Source organism: Babylonia areolata, chromosome 10, assembly GCF_041734735.1.
Source record: "Babylonia areolata isolate BAREFJ2019XMU chromosome 10, ASM4173473v1, whole genome shotgun sequence".
NCBI classification, from domain to species: domain Eukaryota; kingdom Metazoa; phylum Mollusca; class Gastropoda; order Neogastropoda; family Buccinidae; genus Babylonia; species Babylonia areolata.
Window position 1 is genome coordinate 11,033,544 of NC_134885.1, and position 20,345 is coordinate 11,053,888.

General features: G+C 43.9%; 1 protein-coding gene across 4 annotated transcripts in view; it reads left to right on the top strand.

The window, feature by feature from the left end:
* Window positions 1-20,345, top strand: part of LOC143286770 (uncharacterized) — a 41,321-nt gene that overhangs the window by 16,815 nt on the left and 4,161 nt on the right. For 2 of the 4 annotated variants that reach the window (XM_076594541.1, XM_076594544.1), the window contains 3 exons: window positions 9,516-10,992; window positions 14,315-14,430; window positions 18,259-18,543. In XM_076594541.1, the coding sequence (XP_076450656.1) occupies window positions 9,516-10,992; window positions 14,315-14,430; window positions 18,259-18,543 (1,878 nt within the window). Of the gene's footprint in view, window positions 1-3,367; window positions 4,142-8,532; window positions 8,643-9,515; window positions 10,993-14,314; window positions 14,431-18,258; window positions 18,544-20,345 lie in introns of those variants that run through there. The other 2 variants (XM_076594542.1, XM_076594543.1) reach the window with 2 other exon arrangements.

A 20,345-nucleotide genomic window follows, 5' to 3' on the forward strand; every position in this document is an offset into this window, starting at 1 on the left:
CTTCATCGGAAAAGCTAGCACCCAGACCACCTCTCAAAGTTGAGGGGAGGGTGATGGGGGCTGGGGAAGTGGGAGGTGGAGGGGGGGGGGGTAAAAAAAAAAATACTAGTTCGTAATTGGGACTCAAACACTTGGACACTTGGCTTTCTCATAGGGCATGATACCACAGGGCCACTGCTCCGTTTGTGTGACTCTGTGTCAGTGTGATTTCTCTGAGGGCACTCTTCTGGAGTTCTGTGCACATGTGGATTGGAGGATGTGGTGGTTTGGCTGCGTGATCTGGGTCTTTTCACAAAGTCCTCAACATTTATTTATTCATTTATTTTCTTCTTTTTTTTCCCTTTTTTTTTTTTTAAAGCATGGTTTGCATAACCTTTAGTTGTTTTTAAAAAGCTTAACAGAAAGTTTTTTTTGTGTGTGTTTTTAACTTAATTTACTTCATATGGCTGCCAATGATTCAGTTTCACATTTAATTGTATATTGACTTTAAAAAAAAAATTTTAAAAAATTGAATCAAGGATGATATTTCTTGCTCAGAATACTTTTGAAACAAACTGTTCCGGCTTGAAGTTGCACTCCCTTGTCTTGATAAGGGCAACAGCTACACTTACAGTAGTTGTTTGATGTTTCTTGTTAAATGTTCCTCTTTTTTTTCACTCATTCAGATTTGCAATACCAAGTCCTACAATTGCAAAAGGTACACAGAAAATGTGCATAAATGCTGTTGTGTAATAGTCTGGCATACAGTGTGGGTTATGGAAGCTGCTGTACGTGGCAGTGGATGCAGATTTGTATTTTGTATGATAGTCATGTTTGATTATGACCATCAGAACAGCAGATGAGGCAACTGCTGTCCGCCCCAATTACCAGAATTGATTTTTTTTTTCTTATAGTGGAGAGTGTCTTGTCCAAGTTACATCCCCACTCTCTTGATCAAAAGGGCTTTGGGACAGTCGGCGTGGCACGTTGGGATGGTTCCCAAAGGCCAACTACCCACCCCCCCAAAGCTGCAGCGCTAAGAGCCAGTGCAGTCTTGCCTTCTAATTTCAGAGTCAGTTTTCAGTTCATGTGTGAAGTATCATTGCAAAGTTTGACTAATGCAATTAGTCCACAGCGCATGGACATAGACATTTACTGATTGTCAGTGATCATTATGAACTGAAGTTTAGTTCTCTTGATTGTGAAAATATTTTTTTGTGCAACTGAAAGTTGTCATTGCCTCCAGAGTTGTTTCTTTGATTTTGATATGCTACCCCATGTACTACATTTTTTTTAATCCTCTGTATGTGTATGTGTGTTTGTATGTGCGCACGTGTGCGCACACATGCGCACACACACGCGCGCGCACACGCACACACACACACACACACACAACTGTTACATGAATTAAGAAAGATATTATTGCTGGCTTTAATCAGGATAGTGTAGGGGTGATTCCTGTTTATGTTTCAAACAGTTGAGATTATAAAAAAAAAAAAACCCAGCCAAACCAACCAGCCAACAACAACAACAACAAAAAAACACAAAACATCCTCATCGAAACAGAGGGAAAATGCACAAACTTGACACTGAAAGCATCTCATGATATCGGCCACTTCAAAGCCTTTCCATAATTAGTAACAGGACTTCCCCCTCTCTCTATTTGTCTGTCTGTCTGTCTCTCTCTCCCTCATCCTCCCTCTCTTCCTCCCTCACCCCAGTGGAAGTGTCATATGAATTTTTTCATTGTTTCTGTGGGAAGCACACAGCTTGAGGACAATGTCTTCGTATGTTCTATATATATGTTTGTAAATGAGTGCATATCATGTGGTTAAGATTTTCTTATTGCTGTTGTTGCTTACTCAGTCCTATTGTTCTGGCTAGACCAGAGGCGAAACAGAAGCACTTCAATTGTGTGTCAAGGTTAGGCCTAACACAAGCATTTTGACTCGGTGTCAAAGTTTGTCTGTGTGCCTGTAGCCTTTGAGACACACACACATACGTACACACATGCATGCATGCACGCACGCACACACATACACACACACGCATGCTCGCGCACACCTACACACACACACACACACACAAAATTAAAATGTTTTTATGTATATGCATGCATTCTCTTATTTTGTCTCTTTTTCTCTTGCCTCTCTTTTTGTCTTTCTTTCTGTGTCTGTCTCTGTCACACACACACACACACACACACACACACACACACACATTCTGCCATATTCAGTTATATCATTCAGTGGAGTGATGGCCTTGAGGTAACGCGTCCGCCTAGGAAGCAAGGGAATCTTGAGTGTACTGGTTCAAATCCCAGCAGAGTTACCAGTATTTTCTCCCCTTCCACTAGACCTTGTGTGGTGGTCTGGACGCTAGTCATTCGGATAAGACGATAAACCGAGGTCCCGAGTACCGCATGCACTTAGCACACGTAAAAGAACCCACGGCAACAAAAGGGTTGCCCCTGGCAAAACTATGTAGAAAAATCCACAGCGATAGGAAAACATAAAAAAACTACATGCAGGGAAAAAAACAAGAAACGTTCTCTCCCTAGGGAGAGCAGCCCGAATTTCACACAGAGAAATCTGGTGTGACAAAAAGAGTAATACAATACAATACAATCAGTGCAAACTATTTATACTTTGGCTGTTCCCCAATTTCTCATGTGAAAACATGTAAGCAGTGTAACGATGCTTTTTACACACACACACACACACACACACCGTGACACAACTCTACTGACTGAACAACTTTCAAAGTGTTCGTGACCAAGTATTTCGTAAACTGGGTATTTCGTAACTGTGGTGTTGTGATGAGCAAAGCATTGTTGTCACTGGTACGAACGCGAAACTTGTTCTCCACAACATTACAAGAATAATTCCGAGGTTATATGCAGTACGCGGAATTCGAATCTGGATTAATTAATAACACCATGCCATCGGTTTTGATGATTAAACAATGTTGCAAGCGTGCCAACAACAAAAATCCGAAAATAAACAAGGGCATGTCTAAAAATAACTCACTGGGAAAGTCACAAGATGTCATCAACCCACGGATAGTCCGAGCATAACTGTTGTGCTAATAATAAAGTGTCGTGTCTCGTTGTCTGCTGTTGTGTAAACCCAGCGATAAGCTCCTTTCGTTTTTCCTCACATGCTGGTGAGTGTCGGCTGGCTCGTTATCATCGCAAGCCACTTCTCTCCCACCGAGGCTGTGCCGTGACCTCATTCAATGGCGGTTGCTTTTAGAAGTTTGTCGAAAGGTTTCAGTTTTGTGCATCATGTGTGGTGGTATTACGTCACAGAATAGCTGATAAGTCGTAGTAGTATGTGTCACACACACACACACACACAAAAGAGCGTGTGGATGCGATAGTGATCAGACGACCAGGAGGCGGAGCAGAGTGTTTCTTCGATATTTTTTTGTTGTTTTCAGTGTGAAAGTGTTCGTTTTGACACTTTTGTGGTGGAAAACTGTCAAGAGAAGACAGAGATTGATACAGTCACGTACTTTGTGTTCATAGGAACGTTTTGTGAAGGAGTTGAGCAAGACACATCAATTTACGTTCCCTTGATTTCAGACTCTTGATAAGATTAAAAGTTCAGGCCTAGTTGCGTGTACCGAACATTTTTGCATTTCAGTTATCAAATTATTCTTCAGCTTTCACTAACGATTACCCACATATCTATCTGTCAACGAGAGGACGAGGCACACTCTTACGACTGTTTCGTCGTATTTTGTTTTCGGCATCACTATTTAGGAAGCCATTCTCCGTTTTCGGGGTTTATTAGGTGCTGGCAGTGTCAGCTGAATAAATCTTTGAAGGAAAAATATCAGAAGTTCAGGACAAAGAACAACAAAGCTTCCAAGTACAAAACAGTATTTTAAAGAATAACAAGTGAATCAAAACAAAAAAAAAGTAAAAGTAGCAAAATTAAATAAAAGTCAACAAAGTAACAACTCGATTTCAGGAACTAATAGATATTTCAGCCAAGAGTGAGAATCAGAGGCTGTAGCATACCGTAATACATCCATCATGTACAAATTGAAAGCAATAAACAGAGAGATGATGCGGACAGAGAAGAGAGTTCACTTATGTGTTCCGTTCAGCCGTCTGCAGATTGGACTTTCCTTCAGAACGTATCATGTGTGGAAGGTAAAATTTTGGTTCTTGAGATGTAGCATATGAAATAATTGAAGTCACAGACATGTTATATATAGGTTTGGGGGGTAAGGAGAGGGGGGGGGGAGTCAAGGGGGAGGAGATAGCATATGAAATAACTGGATTTCAGATGAGGGAAGATAGTGTATGAAATATCTGTGAAGTCACACACATTCTGGGTGGGGGGGTGAAAGCATGTGAAAAAAATATAATATTACTACTATGAAGTCACATACATTCTAAGTGGGGGTGGGCGGAATATAGTTTGTGACATAACTATATGAAGTCACAAACATTCGAAGTGGGCGGAGATAGAGTGTGAAATAATATCTAGTAATATTCTGGGTGGGGAGATAGTGCTCGAAATAACTGTGAAGTCACATGTATTCTAGGTGCGGAGATAATGTTTGAAGTAACTATGAAGTCACAGGCATACTAAGTAGGGGGAGATAGTGTGTCAAGTAACTATGAAGTCACAGACATTCTAAGTAGGGGGAGATAGCTTTTGAAATAACGATGAAATCACATATATTTAAGGGGGATGTGGGGGGGGAGAAATAGTGTTTGAAGTAACGATGAAGTCACAGGCATTCGAAGTGGGGGAGACATTGTTTGAAGTAACTATGAAGTCACAGGCATACTAAGTAGGGGGAGATAGTGTGTCAAGTAACTATGAAGTCACATGTATTCTAGGTGGGGAGACAGTGTCCGAAGTAACGATGAAGTCACAGGCATTCGAAGTGGGGGGAGATAGTGTTTGAAATAACTATATGAAGTCACATAAAATTATATTCTTCGTGTGGGAGATAGTGTATGAAATAACTGTGAAGTCACAAAAAGTTGGGGAGATAGTATTTGAAATAACTATGAAGTCATATACATTCTAAGTGGTAAATAACTATGAAGTCATATACATTCTAAGTGGTGGAGATGGCGTGTGAAATGAATGAGGGAGAGGGCGTCAGTCACTACACTGAGAGTGCCACCCATTTTACTTCTTCTTTTTTTTTCCTTTTTTTTTTTTTTGTAATGTTTTCTGCTTGCAATTTTATTTGTTTTCCTATCGAAGTGGATTTTTCTACATAATTTTGCCAGTGACAACCCTTTTGTTGCCATGCACTTTTATTGATGTGTGAGGAGTGGGGGGGGGGGAGGGAAGTGGATATATGTATGTGCATGCTGCACATGGGACGTCAGTTTATCGTCTCATCCGAATGGCTAGCATTCAGACCACCACTCAGGGTCTAGTGGAGGGGGAGAAAATACTGGCAACTATGGGATTCGAACCAGTGTGCTCAGATTCTCTCGCTTCCTAGGCGGACAGCGTTACCTCTAGGCCAACACTCCACACCAAAGAGAGTATACCTTCTCCACAAGCAAGCCTGCTGAAACTTGGACCTTTTTTTTTGTTTTGTTTGTTTGTATATATTTTTATTTATTTAGGCCTCCCCCCCCCCCCCCTTCCCTCCTAAAATCCCTGTCACTTGGTTTAATTTACATACTAGTAAGCCATTCTCTACACAATCCCAGGTTATTGAGCAAGCAGGGAAGAGGGAGGGAAAAGAGAGGGGGGGGGGTGCAGTTGGATCTGCACAGCTACAGTAGCTATAGGGGTGCAGAGGGGTGGGTGTGGGTGTATAGGTGGATGTATGTAGTAGTAGTGGTATTCAGTGTGCCGTCTTTTCACTTTTATTGATGTAAGAGGAAGGGGAGGGGGGGAGTGGATGTGTGTGAATGAGTTGGTGTGTGTGTGTGTAATGCATACATTTTTGTGTGTGTATGTTTGTGTAATGCTGTTTCAGTGCGCGCGCATGTGTGTGTGTATTTACAAGTGTTTCGCAACAATATTATAATACAATGCATTTGAGAGATATAGAGAGAAAAAAAACATCCTATCATGTGACTCATGCAATTCAAATTACCGTTCTTTCATTCGTAAGGAAGCTCTGCATTCACTAATGATTAATCGCTATTGTCAGAAGGTGAGTAGCATTGTAATGCTTCTAACATTCTTTCTCGGGATTTTTTGCTCTCTGTTTTTTAGATGGAAATTCCCATCTATACATTTAATGCTTGATTTAGTCTGGTCTTAAACAGAAGATTTTTTTTGGCACTGGCATTGCACAATGAAGTAAAATAGGATGGTGATATTTTGGAGGTCCATTGTGAACAGCTTAACATGGCGTACATCAGCGTTGATTGTGTAAAGACCTCTGGTGATGTGTTCATTCTTTTGTGGGTTAGTTTTGTGTCAGTAATAGTGTGTGTGTGTTGGGTGTGTTGTGTGTGTGTGTGTGTGTGTGTGTGTGTTGTGTGGTATGTGTGTGTGTGTGTGTACAATCTACTATGTAAAGTGTGCAGTTTGAACTAAAGAAGTATTCTTGAAGTGACTCACAAATAAGATGAAAGGCTGACAGAAAAAGATATGATAGTATCATGCTCTGTCTGTCTCTTTTTTTCACTTCAGCCTCTGTCTCTCACTTCTGTTGCACCCTCCTTCCTGGTTTTCTGGTTTTATTTCTCTGCATTATTCAGACACACACACACACACACACACACACACACACACACACATGTGCATGTATTCCATGCATGCACATGCACACACACACTCATAAACATACACACACACACACACACACACACATACACATACATACACAGACTCTTGCTAAAACTATCCCCTGCACCAAACCATTCAAAACCTCATCAGCCCGCTGATTTTATGCATAAATCATGCTTTGTTAAATATACCTCCTCTCCTGTCCCCACTTCTCTCTTGGTTTAAACAGTATTTTATTTTGGAACCTGTCACAATATTTGTATTTCTTTATCACAACAGATTTCTCTGTGTGAAATTCAGGCTGCTCTCCCCAGGGAGAGCACGTTGCTACACTAAAGCGCCACCCTTTTTTTTTTCTGTATTTTTTCCTGCATGCAGTTTTATTTGTTTTTCCTATCGATGTGGATTTTTCTACAGAATTTTGCTAGGAACAACCCTTTTGTTGCCGTGGGTTCTTTTACGGTGCGCTAAGTGCATGCTGCACACAGGACCTTGGTTTATCGTCTCATCCAAATGACTAGCGTCTAGAACACCACTCAAGGTCTAGTGGAGGGGGAGAAAATACCGGCGGCTGAGCCGTGATTCGAACCAGCACGCTCAGATTCTCTCACTTCCTAGGTGGACGCGTTACCTCTCAGCCATCACTCCACAGTACAACACAGTTCTAGATGAACAGTACAACAAGAAACCTTATACAAAGTCTTTTCCTGATACATGTACGTACTAAGTGTGACGTCCCTCTTCTTCTGAACCATTACATTTTCCCGCCTTTTGTTTTGGTTTTTGGTTTTCTGCACCCGTGAACCTTAGAGGTGCCGTGGCAGGGCTAGTTTGGCGTTTAGACTTCTGATCCAGTGTTCACCAGTGCATGGTGGTGTCTCCTTGAGAAAGGCACTGTAATAATTGTTTAGATTTTTCCTCACTTCACACTGGGTACCTGAGTTTGGTTGAGAAATGTTAGAATGGCTGAAGGAAAGGATTGGGTGCCACTTTCATGTGCCGATCCCTTGACACAGTGGGTGTGAATTCACCCCTCCGATGGTGGTATAAGTTCGTGTCATAAGTCAGTTGATATGATTAAGTGTGCATGTGTGTGCATAATGCTTATTTTGGACATGAAATCCTTATTTTATAGTACTTACTGTAATCCTCCATACTCCAATAAGAGTGAAAGGACATCAGATAATCAAAACTTGAAACTATATAAAATATGAATATCATTTGAAAGTCAAAATGTTATTCTCTCAAAATTGAGTAAACAAAGGAGAACAAAAAAAATTAATGGATATACTTAAATGGACTAGTTCTTATCATCTGATACCTGGTTGAAGATAATTATGTAGGAAGTGAAAAATTGACAACAACATGAAAGAGTTCATCATCTCTGTCATCATCTTGTTCTCTGTTCTCGGGCTGCAACTCACATGTTTACTTGTATATGTGTACAAGTGGGCTTTTATGCAATATTGCATTATGTAGGCAGCCATATCCCATTTTCAGGGCGTGCATTTTATTTATGTTCTTGTTCTTTGGATTACGGATCTTTATCATTCGCATTTGATCTTCTGCATCAGTATTTACACGAAGGGGGTTCAGGCACAAACAGGTCTGCACATGTGCTGACCCGGGAGATAGGGAAAAATCTCCACCAGCACCCTCAGATTGAAAGTCAGCTCTTTCAACCACTCAAAGCTGTTGTTTCCCTTTGTGTGTGACATGCACTGCACAGGTCAGTGCATGGTGAGACTGATATGAAGGGAGTGGTGGCTGAAGTTGTGTGAACAACAAGTGGCCGGTGTGCGAGTACAGGCCTCTGTGTTATCTGCTTCCTTGTATCACACAGCTGCTGGTTTTGTGGCCAAGTACTGGCACTAGTGGTGTGCTTACTGCCGGCTTTGCTGGTTTGAGAGGAGTCACGTCATACGTATGAACGTACGTATGCTGTGCGTGCATGCAGTTGAGAGGAGTGGTGATGAATTTAAGTGGCTGTTGATTGTTAGAGCCTTTGTTCTTTCTACGTTTTTGTTTTCTTCTTTTTTTTGCCACCTGTGCAGTATGGCCGCTTTGCTTTGAAAGTGGGTTGCAGGGAGTGATGATGAATTTTAGAGGCTGTTATTTGTTGTTGTTGGGGTTTTTTTTTGTTGTTCTGTTTTCCACCCGTATAGTGGTGCAGCTATTTAATAGGCTTGAAGGTTTTGAAAACATAGACTTAAACTGCGTTTCATAGCAGCTGCACATCTTCTCCTTCACGCTTAAAGGTCTCCACAGTTTTTTGGTCATCTTTCTGGGGATGTGAATGTGAATGGTAACTCTCATGGCAGAATTACAATGAACAAATCCAATAAGGATTGCAATGTAGTTGGTTCGCAGTTATCTTATCTGCTGTCTTTGGTGCACTTCATAAACTGGAGAATTGTGCTGCTTTTTTCAAAACTATTTTAGACTGGTCGTGCAAGGACAGGGAAAATCTCTGTTTTCTACAGTCCTGCACAAAGAGTATTCATCACCAACATATCGGTGTAAAAGGGGATGAAAAGGTGTGCTCTCAGTTTCACAAAAACAAGAGATTTTCAGTCTCTTTGGACAATAAAGCCTATGCCTAGAATGTATGAGGAAAGTGTGTGATATTTAATTTATATGCATAAGGTGTGCGCAAGCAGGACCCCAAATAACTGTGAATTAGTGTGATCCCGGATATCCGTCAAATAAATTGGTATATTTCTGTGTAACACTTTATAGCCTCTCTTTTATGAATAAAAAATAAGATATACAAAACTGTAGGAAACAATATCGCCTTGTGTGCAGGATTCCTCTGACAGTGGTGTCGATGGAGCCATGGGCAACAACTCCAGCGGACCAACCCCCGCTGTTTACTACTCCCCTGAATACGGAGTTGCACTGGGACGAAGGACAAGGTCACCAAAGGAACAAGAGGAAGTGGACAATGTTCGACTCCGCCGCATGGGAACCTCCCAGAAGCCTCCTCGCCGACTTGACATTGAGAGAGACAACTCCTCAGGCAGAGGCTCCAGCCTGAGTTCTCCACAGTACGACCAGCCCCTGATCAGGGAATCGTTCTACTCCACAGCTGAATCGGGTTTCGAAACTTTACCGGAAGTGACTGAAGAGGAGGAGGCTGACAGTACTGAGGAGCTCAGCCCCTCTCTCAAAGAGAACTATTCTGTGTCGTCGCTCAAGGAGAGAAGTGACCGTTATTTCGCCTCTCTACAGGGCAACCAGACAGGCACCAGCCCTCCCAGGGATGATTTAGTCCCCTTGCAGGATCAGGGGGAGGCGAACGGTGATCTGTCTGTCCCTGTTGTGCGTACAGAGCCCGCATCATCATCCGGAAAGTCTTCCTCGCTACACTCAGGGGAGCGGGTCTGGGACTCAAACCTCCTGTCGGCCAGAAAGGGCAACAACAATGCTTCCCATAGTGAGGACTACGAGGATGATCCTTCCCTGGAGGTGTCTGAGTCCCTGCGCAGCTTCAACAGCAGTGGGGAGGAGTGGAGCTGGGAGGATGAGGAGAAGGACACGTCCCCCTACCTGGCCGGCCACCCGGTGGCCATGACGGACAGCCAGTTCCGCCAGTCCCTGATGCAGAGGATACGTGACTGGTCCACCTTCGCCGAGGACTACGGCAAGACCCCCTCCCCGATGCCAGACCCTGCGCTGATGCAGGCGCGGCGTATCAGTCGCAGCCGCAGCTTAGACCACCACCTGGGCGAGCCCATGGTGACGCCGGAGGTGGTGGAGATGTCTTCCACGGACGTGAACTCCGGGCAGGAGGTGATCCAGAACCTGGAGAGCCTGGAGACGGAGGTGCATGACATCCAGGGCGAGTTCGAGTCCATCACGTCCAAGCTGCATGAACTGATCGAGAAAGGGGGAGGGGACCGAGAGTCAGGGCAGAGGTCTTCCTTCTCCACAGCGGCCGCCAGAACCACCAGCCCCTCCTCCCGGCCCCACCCCCACCTCTCCCGCTCCTACCACCACAGCGGCAGGGGGGGTCGTCCTCCTCACCACACACCCCCCCACCACCACCACCAGCAGCGGGGGAGGACGAAGTGGGAGCGCATGCCCAGCATGGCACGCTCAGACTCGAGTCGCAGCTCGCGAGCAAGCAGTGTGGACTTCTCGTGGGACTGTGGGGAGGCGGGGTTGTCCGGGCTCAGAGGCAGGGGGGAGGTGGAGGGGGAGGGGGTCACTGCGACGGAGTCTGCGGACGCACCTGGAGGGGCTGGGGGTGAGGGGCAGGAAGATGGAGGGGCAGTGTCAGGTGAGCTGTTTGTGATGTATTGTCTTGTTATAGTTTGTGATGTTTTTGTGTATGGTAAATAATATATACAGTTTGCTGTGGACATTGATCGTGGTGTGTACTTGTGATGCATTGTCTTGTTATAGTTTGTGATGTTTTTATGTATAATATATAGATTTGATGTGGACATTGAACGTAATGTGTACTTGTGATGCATTGTCTTGTTATAGTTCGTAATGTTTTTATGTATAATATATAGATTTGATGTGGACATTGAACGTAATGTGTACTTGTGATGCATTGTCTTGTTATAGTCTGTAATGTTTTTATGTATAATATATATAGGTTTGATGTGCACTTGTGATGCATTGTTTTGTTATAGTTCAGTGATGTTTTGTTCACTTATTTGGACTGACAGGCATGTTTTGATGAATGTTGTAAACTGTTGTAGTGTAAAGCGCATAGAGCAGATTATTTGATTAGGCATTTTTATTATGCCTTGCATATTATTATTATTGTTAGTAGTAGTAGTATTTAGCTGGCAGGGGGATGCCTGTGTCTCTGTTCTTCTTCTTCAACTTCTTTCTTCTTCTGTCCTGTACTGTAGTCACATGACCATAGGGACCATGACCATAGGGACGTGTGGAGTGATAGCCTTGAGATCACACGTCCGCCTAGGAAACGAGAGAATTTGAGCGCGCTGGTTCGAATCACAGCACAGCCGCCGATATTTTCTCCCCCTCCACTAGACCTTGAGTGGTGGTCTGGACGCTAGTCATTCGGATGAGATGATAAACCGAGGTCCCGTGTGCAGCATGCACTTAGTGCACGTAAAAGAACCCACAGCAACTAAAGGGTTGTTCATGGCAAAATTCTGTAGAAAAATCCACCACAATCGGAAAAAAAAAAAAAACTGCACGCAGGAAAAAAAAAAAAAAAAAAAAATGGGTGGCGCTGTAGTGTAGCAATGCGCTCTCCCTGGGGAGAGCAGCCGGAATTTCACATAGAGAAATCTGTTGTGACCAAAAGAGAAATACAAATGCACTGCTGGTGATCCGGCAACTAGTGTCACTGTTGCTTTTTTCCAATTTAATTTTTGTTTCATGTTTTTATATTCGATGTGAAAAATATATATTTTAAAATAGTCACTAAGTCAGTCAGTCCTTTGTCAGTGTATTTATTTCAGTTCATTCATTGTCATTGTGTTGTTTGGGTGTGAGAAAAGGAGGGGTGGGGAACATAAGGGAAAGGGGAAGATAGTTGGGTGAGGGAAAAGGGGTGTGGGGGACAAAAAACAGTAACTGAACTGTGTCCTTTAGATTTGTTTGTCTAGCTGATAGAAGATCCCTGTGTATCGGAGTTCTGTTTCGTGCATGGTTCTCATCCTTGGTTGAGTTATCTTTGGTCAAGTGGTAGTGCTTAGTCTGAGTGTGATGGTGGACAAATTTGTGATGTAATTTTTGTTCAGGTGGATGAATGCATCCATGTTATGCTGTGGCCGTTCTCTTTATTCTTCTTGTGTGTGTGTGTGTGTGTGTGTGAATTGTGAATTTATGTCTGGTTCGTTGTAGCCTCCATGTGAGCCATGGCATTTTCTTGAAAACTGCAGACATTAACAGAATTAACAGAAATATTGCACAGATAAAGGCGTCTACTGAACTGTTTGGCACGTTCATCCGAAATATGTTTTCAGTATTGAGTATGTTGAATTTGTATTGCCCAGGTGAACTTTAATAATTTTGTAAATGATGCTTGCAGTTTCATTGCATGGGCAGAATGTCGAAAGGCAACTGCACTGGATTTTCATGCAGTAAGTCTAATGTGTGCATTGTTGCAGGCCACATGTACCTGTTTGCAGGCCACATGTACCTTGCAGTGCTTGTGTACCTGTTTGTTTGCTCTGTGTTCATGTTTGTAGTTCTTGTGTACCTGTTTGCAGGCTTGTGTACCATGTTTACAGTGCAGGTATACTTTGTCAAAGGGTATGTGTATCTTGTTTGCAGGCCATGTGTACCTGTTTTTAGTTCATGTATACTTTTTGCAGTCTATTTGTGGTCTACAAATAGCTTGTTTGCAGTCCATGTGTACCTTTTTGCAGTCCATGTGTACCTTTGCACATGTGAACCTGTCTGCAGGACATGTATACATGTGCCCTGTTTGCAGGTCCTGTTTACCTGCTTGCAGTCCATGTGCACATTGCTTGTGTCACGCGTCGACAGATCCAGAATGTGAGACTCCCCATAGCTGATATAATTTTGTAAGCCACCAGGTAGGCAGGCAACGTGTTTGGCCCAAATCTCACGTGCGGAGCAACTTGCGTCAGTGAGTTGTGTTTCAGTTTAGTTTGTGCATGTCTCTGGCACTCCACTGTCAACTGCTGTGAGAGTCACTTTCAACCAGGTGTTTGGGGGGTTGATTTCCCCATGTCTTCTGCTGTGGTGAAGCAGCAGGTTGTCGTTGTCAGCGGGCGTTGCAATGGTTAGAACACCAGTTCCAGGTTTTTCACATAACCTGTTTGAGTTTTTTTTCTTCCGTTCCTGTTTGGACGGTTCCACTTCTCTGCTGGTTGCAGCTGTGGGCTGGAGGGAGGTCTGCATGGTGCGGGACTGGCATTGTGTTGTGCGGCCGCAGCGACAAGAGTGTCGACGACAACAGCGACGACGACAAGTGTCGGCTGGAAGGACTTGGTTGGGCTGTGTTGAGTTGAGTGCTGTCCCCCCAACTTACTGTCCCCCTTATCCCATCCATTCCTGACTGCTCATGTATTTTTGGACTGTGACAGCAGAGACTGAGCACAGCTGACTATAATCTTCGGGTGTTTGTATGCGCGTGAGAGTAGTTGTCGTGACAGTATTGTTTTGTTTGTGTTGAATTTGGTGTTCGTAAATACCGACGAGTGTTTGTATGCGTTGAGAGTAGTAGTCGTGACAGTATTTTGTTTGTGTTGAATTTGGTGTTCGTAAATACCAAAATATTATTGTTTGTTTGTTTGTTTTGAATAAATGTTATAATTTCAAGTTTGGTTGTTCCGACTGGTGCGGAGGGCTGACAGATTCGTCATTGTGTTTTTGTCATCATTCGTCCGCCTGTCATTCTATCAGTCAGCCGAAGTGCGACAGCTTGCTGTCCATGTTTCAGTCCATATTTTTGCAGTCCATGTGTACCTTGCATGCAGTCCATGTGCACCATGCTTGCAGTCCATGTGTACTTTGGTTGCAGTCCATGTCTTCCTTGTTGGAGGCCATGTGTACCATGCAGTCCATGTTTACCTTGTTTGCAGTGCATGTGTACTTTCTGCTGGTCATGTGTACCTTGTTTGCAGTCCATGTGTACCCTGTTTCAGAGCTGTCAGAAGATGGAGGTGACCAGGTGACCAGCATTGGGAAAGCAGTACCAATTGTGGACTATGCGGCACAGGAATGGAAAGGTGACACACCTAAAGCGCATACCATCAGACAGGTAAGTTTATTTTTTATCATGACAGTATTGATATGGAGGTACAGAGTCATGCCCCAGTAGTTTTCAACATGTTGTCCTTTCATGTTCCAGCTTTGTCTCAGACTCTGTTATTTCAGCTTCTTTATTCTCTTTCCCTCACTGTCTCTCCTTATCTGTCTGTCTGTCTGTCTCTCCTTCTCCCTCTCTCTCTCTCTCTCTCTCCACCTGCCTCCTCTTTTTGTCTGTCTGTCATGTTTTCACTCTGCTGTCCCACAAGTCCATTTCTCTCTCTTGTGTAATATTTATCTGTTTTCCATCATCATTATCATGTCCCTTCCTCCTACTGGTGAAGAGTTGGCACAGTTGGTTAAAACCCCTTCAGTGCCAGGGGGAAAACAGCAGAAAGTGGTGTTTCAGGTCATAAAGCATTATCCAAAACAATAAGCCTAAAACTGAGAAAATGGTCTGAAGATATACCACTCTAGACAAACTGTGTGAATTTTCAGCCTTCCAGAGCTGTTTCTCTTTTTCTGATGACATCATCAGTGACGTCACTATGTATGTTTATGGCAGTCAAGGGGTTTTAAACACACAGCTCGAAAGCAAGAATCAAGGTGATTTGGTTGTGGACCTCACACTCTTACATGCTCGCATGCACACTTGCGCAAACCTGCGAGCGCGCACACACACACACACACACACACACATACACATGCACACACTCGCACACTTGCTTACTCTTCAGTCACTGTTTCAGCTTTCCTGGAAGAATATATTGGTTAACTAGTAAACATTTATGTTTTTTTTAAACAAATCAATCAAAGCCAAGTTGGGGGGAGAAACATTCTGCATGTCCCTTCAGCAAATGGAAAAACTGCATTCCTTTTCAGTTCAGTGTGAAAAGAAGTAAAGCTGTATACCATGGCTTGGTATGATTTTCGTATGCACTCCTGAGCCAGAGACAAATGGCACAGGGTAGAAAATCAAACTCAGCCTCCATGCTTGGAGTGAGTTCCTGTCAAAGTCTTCAGTGTCAGCAGATTCATAGAAGACTGCTGTTCTGATGGATATGGTGGTTGTCTCAACTGTGGAGCGAACACACTCACTGAGCCTTTCAGTTTGGCTTTGTGACAAAGTGATTATTGTCATCAGTAAAGGGCCTTAGGTGTTCTGTGTATGCTGAATCTGAACACGCACGACTGAACACCACTGAAGTGACTCAGCAGCAGTGCAGGGTCTCCTCTGGTGTGTGGCCGCCTGGCGACCTAACACAGATAGTTCCCTGAGGATTGCCAGCGCTGATACTGTGTCACATCAACCCATGTTGGGCTGTTTATGGGGGACTTGGAATGAGCGCAATGTGAGTATTGCCACTGAAATAGTGCAGATGATGGGGCAGTGATATATTTAAAAAAAAAAAAAAAAATTTTAAATCACTGACGAACAGGTGGCAGCAAGTTAGATTCCAAAGCAGACGGAAACAAAACCACTGTCAGTTACATTTGAGCTGAAGGCTGAATCGGCTAAAACCTGGCAAAAGCTGTTGCCATATCAAGAGCCAGATCAATTTAGAACTGTTATTGTTAAACACATGCTGGTCATTCAGATCTTTCTTTTTTTTTTTGTTGTGTGTGGGTTTGTTTTGTTGTTGTTGTTTTTTTTTGGTGTTTTTTTGTGTGTGTGTGTGTGTGTATTTGTGTGTGTGTGTGTGATTGCCCACACATGACATGTATGTTAGTCTGCACCGTGGTGTGTGCAGATTTGTGTGTGTGTGTGTGTTTCACTGTTTGCACCTGTGTGAATGCCTATCTCTGTGTATGTGTACACATTTGTGTTCATGTCTGCGACACAGAGCATGTATACACCTGTGTGGCGAACAGGATTGAACAAAAAGAACAGTTATTTGGCGACAGGTGTTCACTTCATGTTTTGCTTATTCTGACCTGGGAATGACAAGCAGCCATTGCTATTAGTTGGTGCTGTGATGGAAAGCAAGGGGCAGTGATGGAAAGCAGTCACATAAATTGCACACATGCACACTTTCATGCGCACATGCGTGCTCACATGTAATTATGTGCACACACACACACGCACACGCACACACACACATGCTCACATGCTCACTCTCACAAACATTTCTAATGTTAATTTTCATTTCATGAAGTAATATCTTCCATGAAATGTGAATTGACATCATATGTCAAAAAAACAAAAACAAAAAAAAAACAGACACACAAAACAACCAAAATGTTGCTTGGCTTTTTTCTTTCTTTTTTTGTTGTTGTTGACTTCCAGTCACATCTTCAGGCCTTAACCTGTAGTGAGGTGAGCTTTAGGTTGAAGATAGTTCAAGGTCAGTTACTGCATTTCCACATTCCGTTCAGTCATTCCCAGAACCGCTGTTATACATTACAGCTCTATGTTCCTTCAGTCATTCTCTCAGAGTCACTGTTATACATTACAGTTCCATGTTCCTTCAGTCATTCCTAGAACCACTGTTATACATTACGGTTCCACATTCCTTCAGTCATTCTCTCAGTCACTGTTATAAATTACAGTTCCACGTTCTTTCAGTCATTCTCTCAGAGTCACTGTTATACATTACAGTTCTTTGTTCCTTTAGTCATTCCTTCAGAGTCACTGTTATACTTTACAGTTCCACATTCCTTCAGTGATTCCCAGAACCACTGTTATACATTACAGTGCCATGTTCCTTCTGTCATTCTCCCAGTCATTGTTATACATTACGGTTCCACATTCCTTCAATGATTCCCAGAACCACTGTTATACATTACAGTACCATGTTCGTTCTGTCATTCTCTCAGAGTCATTGTCATACATTGTGGTTCTGCATTCCTCCAGTTATTGTCTCAGAGTCACTGTCTTACATTTCAGTTCCATGTTTCTTCAGTCAGTCCCAGAGTCACAGTCACACATTAAGGTTCTTAGTGCACATAAAAAACAACAACAGCGCAGCAACAAGAGGGCTGTTCCTGGCAAAAATATGTAGAAAAAATTTACTTTGATAGGAAAACAAAAACACTTACAGTCAGAGAACAAAAAACAAACAGAAAACAGGGGAAATTTGGAGGCCGGTGGTGTGCACAGCACTGTAGCAGTCTTCTTCTTCTTCTTTTCGGTCGCACTTGTCACAGAGTCAGGCTGGCCTGCGAGACAAATGTCGTCGTGGCTTCCAGGTCTTGTCTGCAGCCGTAGAGCTTGGTGCGTAGTGGGGTCGCTTCTGGCCACACGGTGTCTCTCAGTCCCTGGTGGAGGGGACAAGTCTGCAGAACATGTTCTGGTGTTTGGTCTTCAAGACCACAGGGACAAGTCGGTGATGGTGCCAGCTTCAGCTTCTTGAACATGTGCGCGTTGAGGCGGCAGTGTCCTGTGCGTAAGCGCATAATTGCTACCTGCTGCCAGCGTTCAAGCTCGTGATATGCATCCCTTGTGGCTTGTGGTTGCAGTGCTGCCTTCACAAGGGTCTTCTTTTCAGCGAAGCTAACACTGTTGTTTGGTTGTCTTTCTTTCGCTCCGAGTTTGGCGAGCTGGTCCGCAATTTCGTTGCCTGGAATTCCGCAGTGGGCTGGAACCCATTGCAGGACTGCTCGTCGTTGCTGGGCAACTTCTTGTAGTTTCTCCTTGAGACGAGGAAGTTTATCTCTTGCAAGGGCTTCCAGGACAGACAACGCATCTGTCAGAAAGACAACTTGTGGGCATTCGCTCTCCGAGTCGTGAACCATTGAAGCGGCCTGCATGAGCGCCTGAACCTCAGCTGCGTAGTTTGAACAGTACACTGTAGCAGTCACTTTAACACATTACACCCCCCACGTTCCTTGTGTCCTCCAGGGCTACCTGGCCATCCCGGAGATGTTCAGCTGCCAGCACCTGCGGCAAGTGAGGGGAGACAACTACTGTGCCCTGCGCAGCACCCTCTTCCAGGTGCTGGTGGGGGGTCACAGGGTCACGCAGCGCTGGCCGGGACTCATTGCCATCGTTGAGCGCCTCCACGAACTGAACGCTGACAGCAACTCGGGGCTGAGCCACTGGACGTTCGGTGGGCGGCTGAGGTGTGAGGGGGAGGAGGAGAGGTTCTCCATCGTGGCGCAGTGTGTTCTCTCCCTTTATGTGATGGTGAGTGGGGGTTTGTTTGTGTGGGTGTGTTGGTGCGTGTTTGTTAACTAACTTACGTACTTACCGTTATGCTCCATGTAGAAAGACAGCAACGAAAAACTGCCACTGTCTGAATGGTAGGTACCCTGGGTGTGCTTAAGGGTCTTGATCTCTCCTGTGTGTGTGTTGATGTGTATTTGTTGAACTTACTTTCTATGCCAATATGCCCCATGGCATGTAGTCGGAGCAGCAACGAAGACAACGAAGAACTGCCACTAACTGAATGGTAGGTACGCTGGATGTGCTCGAGGGTCTCGAGCTCTCTTTCGACTGTTCTGTGCTGATGGGTATGTGTTTTGGTGCAAATTTAAAGACAAATCAAATCATGTCGTTGTTTACAGCCCAGCCGACCACACTGGAGCTATTTCAGGGCTGGTCATCCATCAGTTCTTGGAACCAGGCAAGGAGGACACCAAATGTTGTTAAAAGGCCTGAGAGACAAAGACATTATACTGCCCCGGTGTTCAAAGACAGGACATTGTTCTGGAGGTGTCTGCTCCCTCCTCCTTCCTCACCAGCGCACAGTAAACGTGTGGTGGCGTACTAAGGATGAGTGAAGAAACTCCACCACAATAGTTTCTGGTCTTTGAACACTGGTGCAGTATAGTCTCTTTTGTATTGCATTGCATTGCATTGTATTGTATTGTATTGTGTTGCATCGTATTGTATTGTGTTGCGTTGCATTGCATCGCATTGCATTGTACTGTATTGTGTTGTATTATATTGTATTACTCTTTTGTCACAGCAGATTTCTCTGTGTGAAATTCGAGCTGCTCTCCCCCAGAGTGTGTAGCTGTAGTGCAGTGCCACCCTTTTGTTTTTTCTTCTTTTTTTCTCTGCCTGCAAGTGTATTTGTTTTCTAATCAAAGTGTGTTTTTCTTCTGAATTTTGTCAAGGAACATTCCTTTTGTTGCAGTTGGTTCTTTTATGTGCGCTAAATGCATGCTACACATGGGACCTCAGTTCCTCGACTCATCTGAATGTCTTATGGCCTGCTGGATGGCAAGAATATTCTGGCAAATGTGAGTTTCGACCCCATGCGGTCAGATTCTCTGCACCACATCTGCTAGGCCGATGCCTGACGAGCAGAATAACCCAACGTGCTTCGTCAGGCCTGGAGTGCATACCAGTATATATGTGTACCTATCAGAGTGAATCTCTTCTACAGAATTTTGCCAGAGGACAGCCTTTTTTGCTGCCATGGGTTTTTTGGGGTTTTTTTCAGTGCTGCACACGGGACCACAGTTTATCAACTTGTCCGAATGACTAGATGCTCAGTTTGATTTTTCCAGGGAGGGAGGGAGGGTGAGAGCAGGAATCAAACCCTGTCCCTCACAGACATTCTGTTGGCAGATGAGCGTCTTAGCTCATTCTTCTCCAGGTATGAGTTAATTCGTACCATGATTACTTCCGCTGTGGACCAGGTACAAGTTTTCCTGTACCAACAGACTTTTCCTGTCCCTCACAGACACTCTGTTGGCAGATGAGCGTCTTAGCTCATTCTTCTCCAGGTATGAGTTAATTCGTACCATGATTACTTCCGCTGTGGACCAGGTACAAGTTTTCCTGTACCAACAGACTTTTCCTGTCCCTCACGGAAACTCTGTTGGCAGATGAGCGTCTTAGCTCATTCTTCTCCAGGTATGAGTTAATTCGTACCATGATTACTTCCCCCTGTGGACCAGGTACAAGTTTTCCTGTACCAGCACACGTTTCTAATTTCGTTCATTCTTTGCTTGGTACAACTGGCATTCTGAACTAAA